At 28.9% G+C, this 22,654-nt stretch overlaps 1 protein-coding gene across 1 annotated transcript in view; it reads left to right on the plus strand.

The window, feature by feature from the left end:
* The window catches only part of LOC142327428 (uncharacterized), a 188,749-nt gene extending 167,588 nt beyond the window's left edge, over positions 1-21,161 (plus strand). The window contains exon 6 of the mRNA XM_075370490.1: positions 20,804-21,161. Coding sequence (XP_075226605.1) covers positions 20,804-20,883 — 80 coding nt within the window. The 3' untranslated portion in view covers positions 20,884-21,161. The remainder of the gene's footprint in view (positions 1-20,803) is intronic.
* The last annotated feature ends 1,493 nt before the right edge of the window (positions 21,162-22,654 follow it).

Raw genomic sequence — 22,654 nt, forward strand, 5'->3', positions numbered from 1 at the left:
ATTAATTTATAAAATTTATTTCTTTTATATTTTACCAATTGATTTTTTTATTTATAATAAAAAAAATATACAACCCAAAAATACGTTTCTTATTATTAAAAAAAAATCTGGAAACCACATGACTTCCTTGTTTAATAAATTATATATATACACATTTTTTGCTACATTTCATTTAAACTTATTTCATTTGAAAGTGAGATACAGTCCCCCAATTCTTTAATAAAGTTAACAGTTAGACAACTGCAGAAATATTAGTTTTTATTAACATCAAATATTTATACAATTATTAATTCAACAATATTAGGGTAGAGGAGAAGTTCCTTTATTACTCGTATTGCTAGATACGTCTCGCTTAGACTGATTGTCAACTGGTCTTCCCCGTAGTTTTATACTCCTATCCTCTGCGTTCTGCAGGATTAGACCTCAGTTGAGCGTTAGACGATCCACTGAGCCCTTTCATTCCCATGCATTCTTAATCAGCGTCAAGTAACTCTTCTTACGGACATTTGTTTAGGTGTATGAGTGAGTAGTATTACAAAGGACGATTTTTAAACGGACCTGTTACCTTTACTGAAAAGGTTTCTTTTAGTCCCTTTCTGGATTCCTCCCATTATTATATTTTCTATTACTTTCTTCTTAATTGGCAGGAATCAGTTACTCAGTTTCGTTATACCGATCTTGTTATAATATGTACATTTGCTTTGTGTGAAGAACAGTAGCTTAGTATAACGTTAGGCAGTTGGCTATGTAATTCACTAGTCTAATTACATTTATCGCTGCAAAGAGTAGGTTAATTTATTGGTTAACAATATTTATTTAGTTGGGCAATGGAGAACACTGAGGATAAAAGAATTAATTTTTTGTAAACATCGAAATTTACTTAGAGATAATAATGTTCCAATGCTGCAAAGAGTGAGTATGTTACGTGTAGCACTGAATAGCAAATATGCGGTGTGCCTGGAGTAGTAAGTAACATTCAATAGTTAATTTTATTCAGGAAAGAAAATAAGAACCCTCTTCAATCTTCATTTTCCCCGAACAAGTTTGGGATTGCAATACTCAGAATTCATGAGATTTTTTGCGATTTTTTTATAAAGTGATATTAGAAAACATCACACAGATTTCTGTGTGATTTAGTATTTCCGTGTTTTAGAAGAACACGGAATACTACAGTTACTTATTACCTCGAAAGGAAACAACCAATAAAAGAGAAATAAATTGATAAATAATATTCCAATATATAAATGCGATAGTTTGTAACGGGTTCTGTCTATCTGTTTGCAACAGCATCAAACTAGAATCAATCTACCGATTGCATTCAAATACTCCGGATATATTTGTGTTATACCAGGGAAGGTTTAGATCGAGGGCCTTGTGGGTGAAGTTTTGAAGTTTTCCTCGTCAAAATTCTGGGTACTATAGTTACTACTATTCTCTTATTTTTTTTTTAAATTTACTTTCTTTTTCAGGTATTTATTAAGTCTGTATATTTTAATTATTATTAATCAATATTATTCTCACAACCATGCGGATAAGGAACACAGCGGGGGCCTCGACTAGACGGGAAGGGCGATAAAAGTGAGCCCTGATTGACTAGTATATATACATAATACATAAATATATTTTTACACATATACATACATACATATTATACATACATATAATTATATATATATATATATATATATAGATACATACAATTTATATATAAATTTACTCCAAAAATGATTTCAAATATTACTGGCTTAATTCATGACCCCACTGAGATATTTAAAAACACTTTATCTAGAGTATGTAAATCACAAAATATTTGTCTCCGAAATATGGAGTAAGAAACTTCTTTGAAACGCAAAAAAGTTTGAGAAAGTTACATTTGTTTTAGTTTCCACTGATTGAATTTTTTTGCTAAACTCATCCTGTGGGATGAGCTATATATTACCGAAAATTAACGGAGTAGATTCTTTGTTGTTTTATATAACCTTATATAAGGTGTTTCAGGACGTATCAGCCAAATTTCAGGAACTGATTCAGTACACCAAAATAAGGAAAAAGTTATTCATATCTACGTAAGTCATATTTTGCTTTGTTTTTCTTCTGGACGCCGTTTCGTGATCTTCAACAAAAAAATTATTTTTCAGGAACGGGTAAATCTACTTTAATTAAATTTGGCAAATCTAAGACTACTGTCTTATTAATTTATGATACTTTTTTGGCTGTTTTTATTTTCTCCTCTAAATGTAATAAAAATTATTAATAATGAATAATAATAATAGATTAATAAAAATTATCAGCTTGCATTACGATGCGCAAGTGTACTGCCGGATTAATTATCTGTAATAACTCGATTGTTTGTCTACGGATTTTTACAAATGAGGTGTCATTTTGTTCAAAATAAAATACTTAATAAATTTTTAAAATAAAAAATTAATCAAACAAATAATTACAAAGATATTAAAGATTAAAAAATTAAGATTTCCGCAATTTTGAAATTTTTGAAGATGACGTTTTTACTAGTCTTAGATTTGGCAAATTTAATTGAAGTAGGTTTGCCCATTCGTGAGAAATAATTTTTTTGTTGAAAATTACAATATGGCGACCAGAAGGGAAACAAAGCAAAATAGGAGTTGTATGAACCTTTTTGTTCATTTTGGTGTTCTGAATCAGTTCTTGAAGTTCACCTAATACGTCCCGGAATACCCGTGTATACATATATATATATATATTTATATATATACATATACATACATAACTTTTTTTGTTCGAGAGCAAATACAACAAATGTGCTATTTTAGTGGAGGTAATCTACGTAAATATTTGAAGTGAAAAGATAAGCAGACAGTTAGATTTATATCGTGAAAATTGCTATGTCCACTTAAAGTTCTTAAGTTTTATTAAAACAGGTTAGGTCGTTCAGTAATCCTATTAAAACATTAATTCAGATACTAGTCCAAATAACAGACACAAACTGAAATAATCAGAGTAATTTTACCTTAGTTTTATGCAAAGCAAAGATAACATGAAAGTAAAATACTTGTTACAAATTTCTTGTAAAAGTAAGTTTAATTATACATACAGTGTATAGATAACATTTACTTCGAAAAATTATGAGTCTTGCTTACTAAAAAACAATCTTTGTAATAAAGATATTCTGTAAAACAACTGATATCTCATGAAAAGATTACTTGATTTTTGTAAAAAAAAAAAAAAAAATACCAAAACCTTATTCAATATTTTTACTAAACTATAGCGGCGAAAGACGGTTTAGCCATCTCTAAAAACTCATAATTTAATCAGCAACTCAAAAAATTTATACAAAAAAATAATATGCTCTCAATTTAAACATTTTTGATTAGTTAATGCTATAGTTATCTAAGTAAATAAATATCTACAACCATATTCAAAGTTTAATAAATACATTTGTAAAATAAAAATATTGATCAGTCCAGCGTTTATTGTGTTTTAAGATAACGTCAATAAGAATAAAGTTCTTTTCATTATTATATTTATATTTATATCTTTATTTTGTTTTATGTTCATTACAAACTAAATATTGCTGCAACTTTTTTAATAATGTTCTTCTGTTCGTAATACTAGATCCCTACAGTTGTAACAGGAAATAGCTTTACTCTGTTATTGATATTTGTTTTATCACTAAAATGAATTTCCTTGAAAAAAAAATTTTTAAAACAAAATCCAAAACTTTATCTACTGAGAGATAGATAGGTAGACCGAAGGGAAAGAAAAACAGTAAGTGTGTATGTATACGCGCGCATATTACACTCACAGTTGTGTAACAGAATTTAGGATAATTTTGAATTCTTTTTTATAAAAAGTTGTTCCATTAAACATTCAATATTTCATTTTTATGAAGTTCCTTGAACTAATAGTTAAAAACTGATAAAGTTATTACAGAGTAAATTTCAACTAAGATTAGTTTTATTCAGTAATTTTGCCAAAATTACTGTAAATAATACATAGTTTTCACGAGAATTATTCAATAATTAAAGACACAAATTGCTCTGGAGCTAAAATAGTTTATTTAATCATCAATGACTTTTTTTTCACTTTTCAGCATTATCTCTAACAAACTTGTCTGATCTCTGAATCTTATTAATGCATGCTACAAAGAAATCCTTGTTATCATGTCAGAGCGTATTTTATCACATTTTCTTGAAGTCGTCATTGCCATTAAATTTATTACCACGTAGCGCCTCCTTCGGTAGATCTAACAAGTGGAAATCCGACGGGCCAAGACAGAAGCCTACTGGATTTCCGAAGGGCTCCTAACCAATGAGAAAAATCGGTGGAGGTAAGATGAGTTAGTATTTCCCAATACAATTTGTTGATGGTTTATCGTGTTATTTGTACTTTGTGATGCCGGACGTTGACGTGCAGCAGAATGATACTCTTTTGTTGAGATTTAGGGCGTTTTTTCTACACAGGCTGGCTTTACTTTTTTGATGTCATAGTAGTAGGGGTTGTTTGTTGTTTGATGGTCTAGAACAAGGAATCTATGCGAGTTTCAAGTCGGTTGAAACTTCAATTGGACGTCCAAAATGGTGGTGTCAGTTACTACAGTTCGACCCTCTTTAAATTTTTCTATTCATTTATAAAACTTTCTGCCGTTCATTTAATGTATTGTACGTTCAAACGAGAGTAAATTTTAACCGATTTTTTACCTTTAAAAAGCCAAAAATGGATCACTGCTTGCTGTTCAACTAATTCGCAAATTTTAAAAGAATCGTCTCAAATAAAATGAGATTTTGAAGTTATAAACAAAAAATTTTACTTAAGCTGCTGATCAAAAGTCACTACAGGAATACCAACTTACTGTTTTGAAAGTACTGCAATCCTCTTACCAATTGTTTTGTTTATATATATCTCTTTAATTACTGAATGACTCTTTTATATAAATTTAACAATACTAAAATGTAAAACTTTTAATCCTTTAAAATAGTATACACAATTATCGCATAAAAACTAGCAGAAGTTTTACTTAGTCTAACCTGATTAAAAGTAATACTTAAAACTTACTAAACGTTGTATCTAATTATTATTATTTCATTTCTAAATGAACAACAGTATGAAAATTATCTTTAAAATTCATATTTCCTTCTTTATTATTTTTTCCACTTACGAGCTGTAAGAGATTATAATTTTTTACAATTATAGTTTTATACAATGTTGTTTCAATGTTTGAAAGATTATTAAAGTGTTATTTAACATTAATTTATTCCTAAATGTTTCCACTTTGCATGCACTTATTAAAATAATATGAAAATATTAATGTCTATGTCAGAAACGCGTTTTAAACTACATCAGTCAAACAAGAAAAAAAAATCATTCAAATCATTTACATTGTAACATTTCAAGAGAACTTTTTTTTTTATTACAGTTGAGCCTTTCACTCGGTAGCAGAGATAAAATGTGTGAACAGAATTGTTCATCCGCCAACTACAGGCTACGATTATATAGGACAAGTAGGGTTGGGTGACTTGATGGGCGGAATCTGTCAATGGTGGGATTTCTTTGTGTCTAACGTTGAAAGGGACTTTCAATTATATGAACAAAATGGTGGTCCAATCGAATACTTGGAGTGGAAATTTGGCTGCTTTTAAAAGGGATGACCTCTGTCCACTTATTCTAGTTCAAGTGGTCTTATTCAATTGCCACACAGTTTTTTATGTAGTATATATATATATATATATATATATATATATAAATAAAGAGAAAGAGTGTGTGGGAAAGAGTATACTATTGTTTAAATAATTTCTCGTAAAAAATATATATAAATAAATTGAAATAACATTATTAAAGCTGATTAATTTCATTTTAATGAAACTTCCATATATGTAAGAAAACTTATAAATATTTTGTAACAATTATTATTTTTTTAATATAAATTAGTTAGATAATACAATTACGATTTTTTGGAAATAATGTTCGATACTCTTTAACAAGAAAAAGTTCTCTAAAGCAAAAATAAAAAATCTGAAAAATTAAAAAAAAGAAGCAACTTAATAAGTATTCTTTTCTAAAGTACATTAATATTTAAACCATAACAAAATTAATATTTATTTATGTTAATGTTTTTTCAGTAACATCAATATTCAAATGAATAAAAAACTTGAAAAAATAATCAGCCATCGTCACTTCTATATTCATAATTAAAATTACAATTATGTAAAGATTAAATAAAAAGCTATTATTAATTAATTTAAAGGAATTTTATTTTATTTTTTTTTTAAAGTTGAAGTTAAGAAAACCATTCACATTATATTAGAGAATGATTTATTAAAATATACATACACACCCACAAAACCAAATTTTTTTTTTGTTAAATTATGAATTCTAAACCTATCCCTTTTGTTCTTCTCGACATTTGTTAACTACAAAAATGTAGTTAAAAATGTACTACTAAAACATTCAATTCATAATTTTAAAGAAAAAAAGATAATAACAACATTAATAACAACAACAATACTACTGTATAGTGCCTGCCTCCGTGTGATAGCATCTAGCCTTTCACCCGAAGGTCCTGGGTTCGAATCCCGGTTAGGCATGGCATTTTTCGTATAATATAAATTTCCATTCGAGCTAAATGATCACAGCAGTTGATGCCCAAATATTAAAAAGAAAAAAAAAATCAAAAAATGGGACGTCCTCCCAATACTCCTTGTATACATCCCTTACCACTCTAGACCTATGGACAGGAAGGGCACCCGACCAAAAGGGAACAAGGGTGCAACAGAACAGTCTTAACTAAGACCTTTGTTTACTCCGTAACGAGATTTTTTAAAGAGAATTAAATTTGAATGTAAAACATAAATATTCTAAATAGGTAGAAATTTCGTGTAACAACCTTCAATGTCTTTGTCTAAAGGAAATAATACACAGTTTAAACAAAAAAGTAAATTATACATATTTAATATAACATTACTTTAAGCATCCTTAAGTTTGCCAAAAGGAGTAAATAACAAGTGTAACTATCACTCCGTCAAGCGGATCGCCGAGGGAATAGCACGGTCTGATGATTATAATAATAATAATAATAAAAAATTAATAATAACTTAATTGAGTCCTCATACTCTTTTACCGGTCAGGGCTATGAAAGCATAATGCGATTGATATTATGTATTTACGGATCTGTAAAAACAGAATATTTTTTACCGTAAAAGACGTCATAAAATTTATAGATCAATTATAAAACTGGGTGTGGCCGACGTCCGTGGCTGAGTAGGAGCGTATCGAGATTTCGCGTGAAGGTACCGTGATGTTCGAATACTGGTCAAGCATGGCCTCTTTTCATAAGATAACAATTTCCACCGGGCTGAAGACCATACCTGTTGATACCTGCTCTTTTATAACAAACAAACAAAAATTCTGAGTGTAAATTTGTAAATTTTATTACCATTAAAAGTTAAAATAATTGACTTCCTTTTTTAAAAAAGATGAAAAACAAACAATTTTTTAAACTAATCAAATGAGGCGTCAAATTAAAAGGATTAAAATTATATTTATATTTTACCGAAACATGTCGACATGATCAATGAAAAATTTTGAACATTTTAGAAAGAACCTATATAATTCGTTAGAAATAATATATAAATTCAGTATATATCGTTTATAGTGTGACCTCCAAGGAATCGACGATTTTAGGTCATTATAACCAGTACTCACAATAACCGATGTTTAGGTAGCTGTACTACTTTAATATGCCATCTACACGGGTGTTGTAATGCAGTAAAATAATAATAATTTATTTCCATAATAAAATACTATAAAAAAAAACAAAAATATCCAATAATAAATACAAATACGGTCGAGTAAAGAAGAGAGAGGAAAAACTGTAAAAATTACTTTTTCTGCCAAATATTTGTTATTTTACTTTGTTTCAGACATTTCGTGTTATAGTACAGTTTTAGAAGGTTCATTTCTAAATTAAAATACGCTCTTTATTTCTTCATTAGCAATTTCTGTAAAAAGAACCGCTAACGGTTTTCATTGTTATTAAAACTTCTTTATGATTTGGCGGGTTGATGTCTTCATCTTTGTCGACTTATCGTTACTTGTCGACTTATTCGTTGTCATTACCTACGTTCCCGTCTAGTTCTGCTAGTACCGAAGCTCTACATCATCTGTTACGATTTCATGTTTTCTAAATCTTTATCAACCTCCTGGCAATCTTCAAACAATGCATTTGACAACGATTGATTTTGCAGATTATTGCCCCATTCCGCTAAAGCTACTTCATTGCAATTTTTCTTAATTTTTTTACGCTTCTTACATAACACCGATATTGTCGAATGACCTACGCCTAATTCTTTGGCAATATCCTTACTAGTTTCACCATTCTGTAACCGTAACCGCCAGATAATGTGCGCCTATTCCTCTATCGCGATGTCATAATTAAATCATTATTAAGTGAATTATACCTACGCAAAATAAAATACTGTACCCGCACGATATGATACGCTCACAGCAAAATATTAATAACAACTGATTGAGTTATATAATCTAGTACAGGAGAAGATAAGAAAATCACGAACTATAGTACATAAGCAGGGAAAAAGGCGAAGGTGACTCATTTTAGTCAAAATATTTCTATACCTACAACTATTCTACTTTCTACTATTTTCTACTACTTTCAACTATTCTACTTATTCAACTATTCTATTCTGTAGATATAATAGGTTACTGACGAGTCAGTTCCGTCCGTCATTACAAGAGATAAAATGTTGCATTGCAGTAGAAAAAATAAGTCATAATAACCGATATCTTTTACAAGCGATGTAATTATAAACAATATACATACTGTATTTATTTATTAACAGCATACCAAACTAACCAACAGACAATGTTTGGTCACTATATGCGATGTCACTATAAACTATACTTCCTGTATTAAGAAAATAAATGAAAACTCATTAGCATCATTTCAAAAATACATGTTATAGGAAAATTAATACAAATAAATAATTTTAATTAATCGCTGTAAAATTTTTAACAAAGTAATTAAAAATTAGTACTGAAAAAAGGTAAAGGCAAAAGATTAAATAATTATTTTAAATTTAATCAATCAATTAAACACACCTGTAAATAGAATACAGTTTTTATTACATCTAAATTTGTTTAAATTTTCATGGATGAAGTATTCAATAGTTTTTAACTATTAAAAAAAAGAAAAGTTAATTAATAATATTAATATTAATTATAAAGCATAAAAAATGGATTAAATAAAACCAATTTGAAAAAACATTAAGTAAATAATTATCTTAATACAAATAGATTATTTAAAATTAATTAAAATTTTTAATTACTGAAAATGTTTACAGATACGTTTCTGAGTTCCTGTTAAAAATAAGCAAAAATTTGAATATTGATTTTATAAGAATCTGTTAAAAAATTGAATTTTAATTCTGAAGATAATATTTTTTACAATTTAGATCTGTATCCTGTGATATGTATATCATGTACATCCTATACTAATTAATTAAAAACGTTTTGCAATTACTTCTTTTTTTTAAATTTGCTTAATCCTGCAAACAAGATGTATAATTATTGATGAAAATTAATCATTTTTAAATGTAAAGAATATTTCTTCTACTGCTGATTTCCATTACTGTTTTCCATTTATTGATTATTTTCTATTACTGATTAAAAAAGTAAAATTTTCTAAAATACTTCCAATAATTAAATAACTAATTATTTTAAATTACCTACTAATATTAATTTTTTTCTTTATTGATGTATCACGTTTTTTTCAAATTTATTGATTTAAAAACAAATCCTAAGATTATCCGTGATAAAGGATTTTTTTTTAATAATTTATACGTAAACAACATAAAAATCGAACTTCAAAAATTTTTATGTATAATTGAATTCATATTTTCAAGGACATAATTAGATTCCTCATATTTAGGTTTGACGGCTGCACAGGAAAAAAATGCCATTAAACACACAACCGTATTCTTTTCTTCAAATGATATTTCATCCAGTCTCACTTGCATGATACAGAAGAACATTTAATAAATATTTTATGAAAATTCATGAAGCGGTCATGAAGTCAATAAAGTCAAATAAAGGTCAATAAAGTTTCAGAGAAACAAATAAATAAAAAAACATCATCTACAGTAAAAGTCAAAACTAAAAGCATCTAAACACAAGCCTAAACCAATACGGATAGAGCGTGCTTTTGGTAAACGTCATCAATACAGACATTTACTTTACGCAACCCTTTGCTGTCCAATCCGCATAGAAAGTTCATTACTTAATTTCACCGAATAAGTTTGAAAAGGAAACTGTTAAATTATTGATGCGTTATTAATAATTCTTTTAAGTTTTACTTAAATTAGTTTTTTAGATACATTTCATAAGTAACGTACCTATTATAATTGGTACCATGTATCGACTTCCGGAAAATTTCGACATATCTTCTCGTTTCACAACCCCCAGTCACCAAAACCACCGTTGGTTCAAAAGTTTATATATACATCATATAAATATATATATTTTTTTTTTCACTTTCTTGTGGACACGATAACTGCCGTAATTTTGCGCCAATTACTTTCAAATTGTTCCCTAAAAAAAACTCGATCCAAAATCTCGGTCGAGTTCGTTAACGGCCAAAATCGGACCATGAAGTGGATATGGGGTGGTTTTTCGAAAAAAAAAATTGCTTTGAAGTAAAATATCGAATTCGTTTAAAGTTCCTACTATTCTTTGGATAAGGGCCTAAAATGTATGGAAGAAAAGTTTTTTGATTTTACCAAACATTGGTACAGGTGATGGAATTTTAATTTTGAAGCCAAAAAAAAAATCATATCTCCCTTAATAGGCAAGTATCGTATATGTATAAGTGGTCCTTAGTCTTCTAAACATTACCTAAAGCTTTTGTCTGAAGCAATTTTTCATATGACCAACTCTTACGACAAGGGATGACCAAAACAAAAAAAAAAAACACACAAAAATATCGCTATAACTTTCTTATTAAATAAAATGTCGAATTCAATTAAAGTTCAACGATTCTTTGGATAAGGGTCTAAAACTTATCTAAGTAAAGTTTTTTGATATAGCGAACCATTGGCCCAGGGGGTGGAAAAAATGGGGTTTGTAGATAAAAAAAAACTTACGTATCTTAATGGGCATAGTATCGAATCGGTTTAAAGTGGTCGTTAGTCCTCTAAACATAACCTAAAAAATTTGTCTATAACAATTTTTGATATAACCAACCCTTAAACAAGAGATGACCAAACTTTTGCTGGAATTGTAAGAAGATGGACTTGTATGCTAAACTTTTTTCACATGCAACCATTGTTGTATGCTAAACTTTTTTCACATGCAACCATTGTCGTATTGAGTAAATTTGAAGTTTTTCTTAATTTTAAGGTGGAAATTTTTCTTATCCCCTACTTAGCACCGGTGAAATCTACCTCCGACTTCCGGCTTGCTGAAAGGGATTTTTTAATAATTATAACATATTTATCAAAACGAACAAGCAGTGTAAAATGAATTAGGTTTAATAATTTTTTTAATTTTCAGTAGCAAAAATCCTTTCTTAATTATTAACTACTTAGAATTCTTTCTTATTAAAGAAGTTTGGTAGTAATAATCAATTATAATAATTTAAAATAAGAAATTCGTTAATTTTCTTAAATACGGCAATTTGAATAAGACATAGTAACTAAATATTACATCCCACATTATACTGCGTATTCTTAATAAACCTTTTATATATATATATATATATATATATATATATATATATATATATATATATGTATTTCGTGAAGTCGTATATATTTGATAGAAAATTAATTATTAAAACTGCATAAAAATTATCCTATCTTAAACTTTCTCAACTAGGATCTATCCAAAATCTAACCAAAAACTGGTCCTTCACTTCTGTCTTTACTTACCACCTCACGCTAAACTTTCTTAACAATAAATCTCCCTGTTTTAAAGTTAAAACCATCCAGATTTCACATTGCAAGACACGGTCATAATTCTTCAAAGGCGACGAACAGACAATGAACAAAAAAAATACTAGACGTAATTTTAGTGACAAGTCACTGACTGGTTCGCAGAAGCAAACTGCACGAACCGCAGGAATACCAACCTTGCCAGTAAACATTTCTCTTAGAGCACGGAATATAATCCCTCAACACATAATACTGTTTATTCGTACGTAGATGTATATTTAGTTATTGAACGCACTGTATAATTTTTTTATTGAAAGAAGATACGTAGCAGTTCAGATGTTACCAAAGAAATACCTATTAACTTGCAGAATATTTGACATATTTCATTTATATTATTTACTTATGAAAATTTTAATTTCTATTGAGTTTTTGTTTTTATTTTCTGTTAAGTTCCTTACTTTTACATGTTTATCAAATTTGTTATTAATATCATTAAAAATGTATATCTATAAAATTAGGGGCATAAGTCAACAAATTTAAATAACATAAATTTACAATAATTATGATAAACTCTTAGTAAAATACAATTAAAATATTACTGAAATAAATTACCTACTACTTAATAAACAATTAACAGTTTTTATAAATGATGGAGCGTATTAAATAAATATTATAAAAATAAACAAAAAATAATCATTTTTAAATTTATAATTTATTATAATAAATGATGGATGGATTAATAGAATATGAATTATTTTTTTAGGACTTCAAAATATAAATAAAAATGATGAAAACAGTCGCGAATTAACTCCTTTCAATATTTTACATAATGTAATTAGTAATGAATTAATAGAAGATTAATTTTTTTGCGCTTTAAGAAATGTAAGTAAGATTGACGGGCCATTGGGGATTGCATAAAGTAATGCAATCAACTGCATTACTTTTTGTTGGCTTTTATAAATTTTACAACGTCGGACAATGCTGAATGGTGCTCTCACATTTGAATCTGAAGTCATCATGTATATAATACATTTATTTAATGGCATTCTCCGGAAACCATACTTTCCAATGGGGTAGAAAGCTTCGAAAATAGTCATGGTCCCGAGACAAGGGAAACCGGTCCACGATATGACTTCATAGATGCCAATAAGTCTTCGAAAGGCTGTACCTTCAGAAGATGTGGCCTGTATTGGGGAATGACCATGTAATTCCTGACGATCAGTTTGGTTACCGTGGTGGGGATTCATTATCGAGCAAATACGCAGGCTAGTAAACGTGATCAGCAGAAGCCATGAAGAGAAAAAATACTGTTCGGCAGCCTTTAAGACATCCAACAGACCTTTGATAAGGTCTGGCACTCGGGAGTTTTGTACAAATTGAAGATTAGCCTTCTTCAACATTATTACTTTATTGTACGCGGCTTCATAGAAGGGCGTTTTTTCTCAGGTGAAATATAACCAGGAGTTATCCACGTTCTTTGAAATCTAGTCGGGGGTTCCTCGTATAATACTGGTCTTAGGACCAGTATTATACGTTATCTTTACTTCAGACCTTCCACACACGAATTCCTTTATGGATGACACAGCTATTCTCAATGTTGATGCCAGCCCAATTATATCATCAAATAGCCAACGATCTGAGTTCAACTTAATCAGCAGGTGGTTGATTACGTAGAGAATATGCGTTTACCGAGCGTAATTAAATGCACAGCAATAAATGAAAAAATGATTAGCAAATAGAGGGGTTAAAGTCTGTACAAATAGATAAAAATAATACGCATATAATAATATTTTTTCTCTTCGTGGTTTCGGCTGATTATTTTTGCGAGCTTGTGTAATTGCTCGATGGTGAAATGTGAAATGCCAACAATGGAAACCGTACAATGTGATTCACGATGAGAAGAGGTCACTGCCCACGGGTCCACCTTGAAGGCGTTGTAATATCTCATACTGTGGTGATGAGGTGAGTTATCAAGGTCTACACTTCGACCGTCGAGTAATGTGGAATGTTTATTCGAGAAAAGAGAAAGCAACTTGAAGTAAAATTCAAGGAAATTTTCTGGTTATTGGGCAGACGTTCTCAATTATCTTTATCTACTATGCTGCTGGGGTACTCAAAAATTTTAAAACCGATCTGGTTATACGGGATACAACTATCGGGTACTGCGATCAAGTCCAATGTCAGAATCTTACACCCGTTTCAAAATAAACAATCGAGGTGTATAAAAAGGCAGCTGGTTTGAAAAAAAAGTGAAAAACACGAATATTTAGGTTTAGGTAGAATAGAAAATACGTTCGATAGAAAATACAATGTTTCATTTCAAAGTACGAACTGTAACTTAACAACCACGTGAACCACTTAGCAGTGAACCTTTTAGACAACAGGGATGACGGTAGAAGACTAAAACGGTTCACATGTGGACTTTTTTCTGATTGTTTTACCTCCGGGTTCGTAGTCAAGCAATTCATTTCGCAGAGGATGAGATGAATGTTTTGCAGCGAGTGTGAAAAATGCCATGCCTGACCGGGAATCGACCTCCAGGTGAAAGGCCGAAACGCTACCACTCACATCATGGAGGCCGGTACACATTCTGGACTTAGTGACTCTATATTGTCTTTAGCTGTGAGTGCTCTGCATTATCTTTTCGATTTTTATTTTCAAATTTATTGCATATTCTTTTCTTTTTCTTCTCATTGTTTCATTGTTTTTATTGCTATTTATGACTTCTTTTCAATTTGCTTTCTCTTGTTCTACTGTTAGGTGTTAAATATTGTTAATAATTACTTAGTGTATATTCTATTTATTGCTGTTAAACTTCTTTGTAATACTAGTGTGTGGCCTTTGAGGAGTTTCACTGAGATCTCCTTATCATGAGATTGCTAATGTAATCAAATTTACTCAATGATAATATAAATTTAACCGATTTTAATTAAAGTTAGTAACTATAAAAAACAATATATACATATAGATATACGATAAAAGATTTTGTTTGTTTTTTAATTATTGTTTCAGTATAAATACATGTGTTTTTCCTTACTTGACAATTAATATAATATTTTTCAAACAATTAATTAAGTCCTTCTCAGTGTTAATTGTATAAAGTGAAATAATGGAATTTTAGGCTTACACCTTGAACCCACCGGGTTGGTCTACTGGTGAACGCGTCTTCTCAAATCGGCTGATTTGGAAGTCGAGAGTTCCAGCGTTCAAGTCCTAGTAAAGTCAGTTATCGTAACACGGATTTGAATACTAGATCGTGGATACCGGTGTTCTTTGGTGGTTGGGTTTCGATTAACCACACATCTCAGGAATGGTCGTACTAAGACTTTACAAGACCACTTCATTTACACCCATACATATCATCCTCATTCATCCTCTGAAGTATTATCTGAAAGGTAGTTACCGGAGGCCAAACAGTAAAAAGAAAGAAGGCTTACACCCTTGAAAATATTTACAACAAAGACTAATTTTGCTTTCCCATCTAGCGTTATAGCTGTAGAAGAGAAAGTGTTGTAATCGGCAAATTTGGGCAAACTCGGTTTTCACCGGATTTTGACCTTTTGGCAACAAAGATCCCAAAAAACCGGATGGAAATTTTCCGGATGTACGTGTGGGTGTTCAATGTTTCACACATTATTTCTCCAGAACTACGGGACCAACTTCGATTAAACTGGGTCAGTTTACTTGTGTGTATGGGGCATTGATGCCATTAAATTTTCAACTTGAAGGTTAAGGGGGTGAGGCTGTAGAACAAGGCAGTCCTCAGTATCTCAAGATCTTGCTTATTTTTCTTAGGAATATTTGTTAACAATAAAAAATAATAATATTAAAAAAAAAAAAATGAATATCGCACCCCCATCCAAAAAACTGCTCTAGACTAATGTGGCTAAGTGGGTAAACAGAGTCAATGGCACCTCCTGTCACCACAAGTGTGTGTGTGTGTGTGTGTGTGTGTGTGTGTGTGTGTGTTTAAGCCGTGTCTCAGGAAAAAGTCGCGTGACGGGAAAATCCTAAATTTGTGTTGTCTGCTTTTTTTGGGGTTAATGATTGAGTTTTATAATGGTAAAATTAATTTCAAAATTTTTAGTTTTTTTGGAATTCACATGTTTTACATGATAATATTGTGCGGTAATTTTAGTGTTAGTATTACCATAAAAGCCAATAATTATACGCACCAGCAGTGTGATTATAATATAATTTTATAACTACTTAATATTCCTACAAGTTCTTTATAAATATGAATAATAATTTAGCAACGAGTTAAATATTTACTTTGTAAAGTTTTCTTTCAAAAGTTTTAAATTTTAACAGTTCATTAAGACATCGATCATATTAAATTAAAAATAATATATATACATTAAAGGAAAGTTATGAAGTGTAGCATTAGATGGAATGTAAATTACATAAATTATTTACATTAATTTTCAAGTTAAAATATTAGATTTCTATAAGCTATTAAACCTGTAAAATTAAACTTGGTTTGCAAGTTCAGTCTGGAATTTCATTAAATATTGGCAACTAAAGGTATCAATAATCTCTTCTGCGGCTCAATTAAATCGCAAAGCTATACGCCTAAAGGAATTTGTACTACACTGTTAACAAAATCTACTACTGACTGTGCGGTTAAACAATGCAAACAATATTCAGCATTACTTGTTGAGCACAGATGATTACGAATTACTAATTTATTCCTATTTATTCAAGTAAACAATACTGTTAGCTCAAATATTCTAACGTTAAATAACGTACTTTGAAGGATGTAAAAACTTATCGCTAGAACTGTGATAGGTTCCATGTTATATTAAAGTTACGTTACTGTGTACGATATGATATAAGCTGAGGGATAAACAATGAATGTTAACTAACGTCAACTCTTCTGGTCTGAACATTGAATGCTTTACTGAATTGTTATTCTTGATTGGATTATGTATTATGATTATAATTGCAGTATGTTTTGCAGTTAACAGCTATTGTATGATGTTTTATATATATATCGTGTTTTTTATTCAACGTAAAAATTTTTAACATTTTTAATTTTCAACGTTTTTTAAATTTATTTATTTGTTAATACTTTGATTTATAGTGGCATCAACAATTAAATTCATTTGCCACTTATCAGTGTAATGTAACTACCGGTAAATTTGTAATCTTGAACAAACTCAGATTGACTGCTCCTGAGACGTGTGGTTAACTGAAACCCAACCACCAAAGAACACCGATATCTAGTTTTCAAATCCAAATAAAAGTAATTACCTTTATTAGGAATTGTACCTGAGAACTTCGACTTTGAAATCAGCAGATTTACAACAAGTTTACCGCTAGACCAACCCGGTGGGTTATTTTTATTATTTTTTTCATATAATTTTAAATATGTTACGAAAAAGTAAAATTAAAGTTACTAAAATATAATATTTTATGTATGAACTTTTTATTTTTAAAAATATCAAAAAATAAACTTTTCTTTTGACTAAAACGGAAATGCTCTTAAAATATGTTATTATTTAAAATTGTATTAAAATCATTGGTATTAAACTTTATATTTTTAGAATTTAGCTCCAAAAACATTCTTCCATATTTAAAAAAAAGTAGATCAAGTAATAAAAAAAAAGTTGTTAAAAAACCAGAAAAAAGTTTTATCGATACAAAATTTATTTGCTACAAAATTTCAATTGGCAAAAATACTTTTAGATTCATACTCGATAGAACACATGAACACATTTTGTACACGTTTCATAAAATATATATTATTTAATTATTAAGGTGGAAACATTAATACCCACCCTCTTTGTGTATATGTTGTGAGGCGAATTGAAAAATCAGCCTTATTGTAAAGAGCCTACGATATTTCGCAATGCGCCCGGTAAATTGGAAACTTATCTAACAATTTCTAATCAGCCTGATATTTATCAGACTTATTGTAGTGAACCCATACCAACTTTAGGGTAATTAGAAAATGGGTAATTATTTGAACATTTCTTCTTCAAAATCAGTGGGTAATTGGAGGTATTTAGAGAGAAATTATAAACATAATCGCTAGTTATGGTTAGCGAGCGTAGATTACGTTTGGTTGGACTATATTTATAATTTATAATTACACTCAAAATTATAAGCAATAACCTCTATTTTTCTTTAATGAGTAAACAATTGCACATTTTATAATTAGCCTAAAGCTGTATGGGCTCATTACAATAAACCTGAAAAATATCAGGCTGATTAGAAATCGCACGATAATTTTCCAGTTTGCCGGGCGCATTGCAAAATGATGGCGCTCTTTACAATAAGCCTTTTTTTCAGTTCGCCTACGACATATACACACGTGTTTCAAAGGTTTTCTCTAATTAAACAATACTAAAGTAAATCAACTATAAATAAAATTGCTGTTCTTCTATGTTTAATATTAGTTTCCATTACCTTTGTCTATTTTTGTCATCAGAATATTCTCATTGTATCTTAAAATTAAATGTGCCTCTCTTAGCATAAAGAAATCGTTTAATTACCGTTCTTCCTTTTTTATTTTTTCCTCCATTTCCCAATTATTTCTACCTTGAGAAATTTACTATCTTATTTCCACTTGATTTCACATAACATTTCCTTCGTTTTGATAAAAACATTTTTCCGCTCGATTTTATATATTGTACTTATTTAAATCTGAATTCTTTTTATTTCTACAATGGATAGATATATATTTTGAACTTTTTATTTACATATAAATCGCTTGAATATAAAGTAACAGTTCTAGATTATTCCTTAAATAATCCATTTATGTTAAAAAAAAATGTCCTACATGTTTTTCAGCTGCTTTCAGTTACAAATAACATTATAATTTGCACTACAGTTTTATAAGGAAATAAAGTTTCATCAGGAATTTAGTCGGGTTATGTTCATTATCTACATGGTTATGAGAATAATACTGATAAATAATAATAATAATAATAATTAAAGCTTGAAATACTCTCTTTTCTCCAAATTTTCCCTCGTTCTTGATGTAGAAGCTCTGATACACTCTGGCTGTATATGAAGCTACATCTGGAGTCAGGGCGAAGCGCCCTCGGTCAGCAGCTAACCGAGAATCATGCACTTCAGCTGTTTCGTAGGACCAAATAGCCATTTTTTAGCAGACTGAGTAATATAACAAATTATTTCTCTTTCTTGAAAGCATATTTTTAACTTTTGACAATTCAATATCGACAGCCAAAATAAAATTCAAAACCCATAAAAGTTCGCTAAATATGCTAATTTAGCTGATTAGAGTAGTAATAATAATTAATCATTTTAAACTAATAAAATATTAAATATTTTACAGATATTCATTAAAGAAAAAAAAAATCACTTTACTTCGTTATAGCTCTGTTACCATGTAACAGAAATAGAATTAAATTAAGGAATAATTTTTTCTTTAATGAATATCTTTAATATTTTAACTTCTCTTAGGAATATCGCGATAATTCTAATTTTGGATAATGATCAAGCTTTTATTGTATAAATCTGCAAAGTTTATTAAAATCAGCCCAATTATTTTTGGGTGATGTGCGAACAGGGATGACCCTAGTTAATATTTCATTATATATATATATATATATATATATATATATATATATATATATATATACTCACACACACATTAGTATCACCCTCACGGCTTCGCCCGCGCTTTATGGGCACTTACATTTCCCATCGTGGTCAGAGGATGTTTAGCCGATCATTGCTCGCTTCAGTCGTTGCCTTTCCCCTCTACCAGTGGGCTCTGCCCTCTGAACTCCCAGTCCAGGGGCTGGGTCCTGTGTTTAAAGAATCCTTAATCATTCAATCCTTATTAATTTATATCCAATACATATTATCTAGTTATATCCAATTCATTAAACAAATCCTATGTTTAATAAAAACAGATTAATTAAATTCATGATTGAGAGAATAATAATGATAAATAAAAACTAACGACTGTCTGATATATAAAAAATATCATCGTACTATAATTTTTTCAGAACAACAGATTATTAAAGTCTTACGTGAAAATATTAAATATATGGAATGAGAATAAAATAAAACATAGTTAAGAAGGCGTTAATGAAAACCGTTGGAATACTTTATTTTTTATGCAATCGTTGAAAGGAGACTGAGAATGTTTTGTTATTATTAAAAATAATTTATTAACTTAAAATATTTTATTTTTAGACTACCTTACCGGGTTGGTCTAGTGGTAAATGCGTCTTCCAATTCAGCTGATTTTGAAGTCGAGAGTTCTAAGCCATAGGAGAGATCTTATGGATTTGAATACTAGATCGTGGATACCGATGTTCTTTGGTGGTTGGGTTTCAATTAATTATACATCTCAAAAATGGTCGACCTGAGACTGTATAAGACTTACACTTCATTTACACTCATACATACCATCCTCATTCATCCTCTGAAGTAATACCTGACGGTGCTTCCCGAAGCCTAAACAGAAAAAATATCTAATTTACCTATGTAAAAAAATCAATGTTTCAAAACACATCTTGATTCGATTTCTTTCATTTTAGGGAAACGTTAAATGGATGGTATATTCTTAAAAAAGGCCAACTACTCGAACTTCGTCTAACGAAGTTCGGGCAATTGTTTTAGATCAAAACAAATATTTATTGAAAAAAAAAAGGTCTAATTTAGCGGTTAAATGCTGCAGCAATGCATAAGTTCAAAAGGATAACACATTTATTAATAACGTCTTTATGTATTATGTATGCGAGAATTAAAACAATTTTTTGTTAATTTAACTGTTCACTTATCAATAATTCAGGTAAACTACACTTTAGCTTAATCTGTTATGTATATAATTATGATGTGTCCTACACCTAAAAATTTAATTTATATTTAAAATTAACCGAAATGTATTTATATTGTTTCAGGTACGTCCATAACAACAACATTATTTCGAGGATGGGTAATGATACTTCTTACACTGATTACAATGGTCAGTCCACTATAACACGAATCAGCCATGTAGATTTAACAAAAAATAAAAAAAAATAATTAAAAAAAAAGTAACAATAAAAACTGATTGTAAAAACAGTAATTATTGTACTGTTGTAACAAAAACCCTCGGAATTGTTTAAAAGAAATTAACTTAATTAAATTTTGTAATATACTACGTTTAATGTAATAATAACAAAAATGGATGTATGTACATTAAATATTACATAATTTATTAGTAATTATAAAATATTATTATTATATTTTATAATACAACGCGTTAATTTAAAAAAAATGCACACGTTTTAAAATATATAATTACTTTATTATTTATAATATTATATAAAGTTATGTAAATTTCACAAAATTTTAATAAAATGTATATGTGAATATTTGATTAATTATTTTAAAAATGTTACAAAATTTAATTAAATTTATTATTATAATATTTATTACAAATGAATAAATTGAAAATTTATAGAATTATTAATAATATATGAAAAATTGTTTGGGATTACTATAAAATTATTATTAAAATATAAAACTATTTAAAAATTGTATAGTTTTGTTTTTATTATAAAATATTATAAATTATCGTTCTAATTGTAAATAATACTAATAATACATATTGTAAGAAGTAACAATAAAAATATTAATTGTAGAATTATATCAATTAATTCATTGTATTATAATTGTAACAAATAAATATAATATTTATTGAAAAAACTTTCTTATTTTATTATAAATATTATTAGTTTGGACATATTTGTTCCAAAGTACGGTAAGAAGACAAATAGATAACCTAAACACATCTTAGTATATTATTTGATTTTTAAATACTAAAATAATACGTAACTATCTCGACACATTATCTGTAAATTTCTTTTGAAAAAATCTGATGTGAACACAACATGACTTCCTTGTACGCCTATTAAATTACATACACAAATTTTTTGCTGCACTTCGCTTAAATATATTTCATTTGCAAGTGAGATACCATCCTCCAATTCTTAAATAAAGTGAACAGTTACAGAATTGGTGAAATATTCGTTTATCATCAAATAATTATACAATTATAGATTCAACAATCTTACATGAGATATTAGGATAGAGTAAAACTCCCTTTATTACTCGTATTACAAGATGAGTATTATTCGTATCTTCGTGAGTGGCTGATTAACAAAAGTTTCAGATTTTTGTGTGTCGTAGAAATAAAAGTTAATAATAATTAAACTATTCCGTTTAGAGAACTCCTATATGCTGGTTACAAATGTTAATTTTCACTTTACGGTGTAAAATAATCAGTTTTTATTATTGCATTATTTGGTGAATACTCAAAAATGAAAAAGAAACAAACGTACAGGAAAAAGAATATAAAGAAATATATCTCAAAAAAAAAAACGAAAGAAGATGAATATGAAAAGGAAGAGAATGTTAAGAACAAGGGAAGAGAAAATTAAGAGAAGATGATAAATATAAAGAGGAAGAATATATTAAAACCAAAGAAAGAATAAAAACATTAAGAGATGATAAATATAAAGAGAAAATAACGTTAAAATCAAGGAAAGAATGAAAAGATTACGAGAGGGTGTTGAATATAGAGACAAAATTTGAAACTAGAGAACACAAGTTAAGATCAGAAGAATTATATCAAACAAAAGAGCGATTAAATGATTGGCAATAAAAAAAACAGAATGATCAACTCCGACTTAGGTAGAATATTGTTCGACAATATCAGAGGAGTAATGAACTAAAACATAAGAACATTTTTAATTTATTAAATATCG

The sequence above is a fragment of the Lycorma delicatula genome, chromosome 7, assembly GCF_047948215.1.
Source record: "Lycorma delicatula isolate Av1 chromosome 7, ASM4794821v1, whole genome shotgun sequence".
Lineage (NCBI taxonomy): Eukaryota > Metazoa > Arthropoda > Insecta > Hemiptera > Fulgoridae > Lycorma > Lycorma delicatula.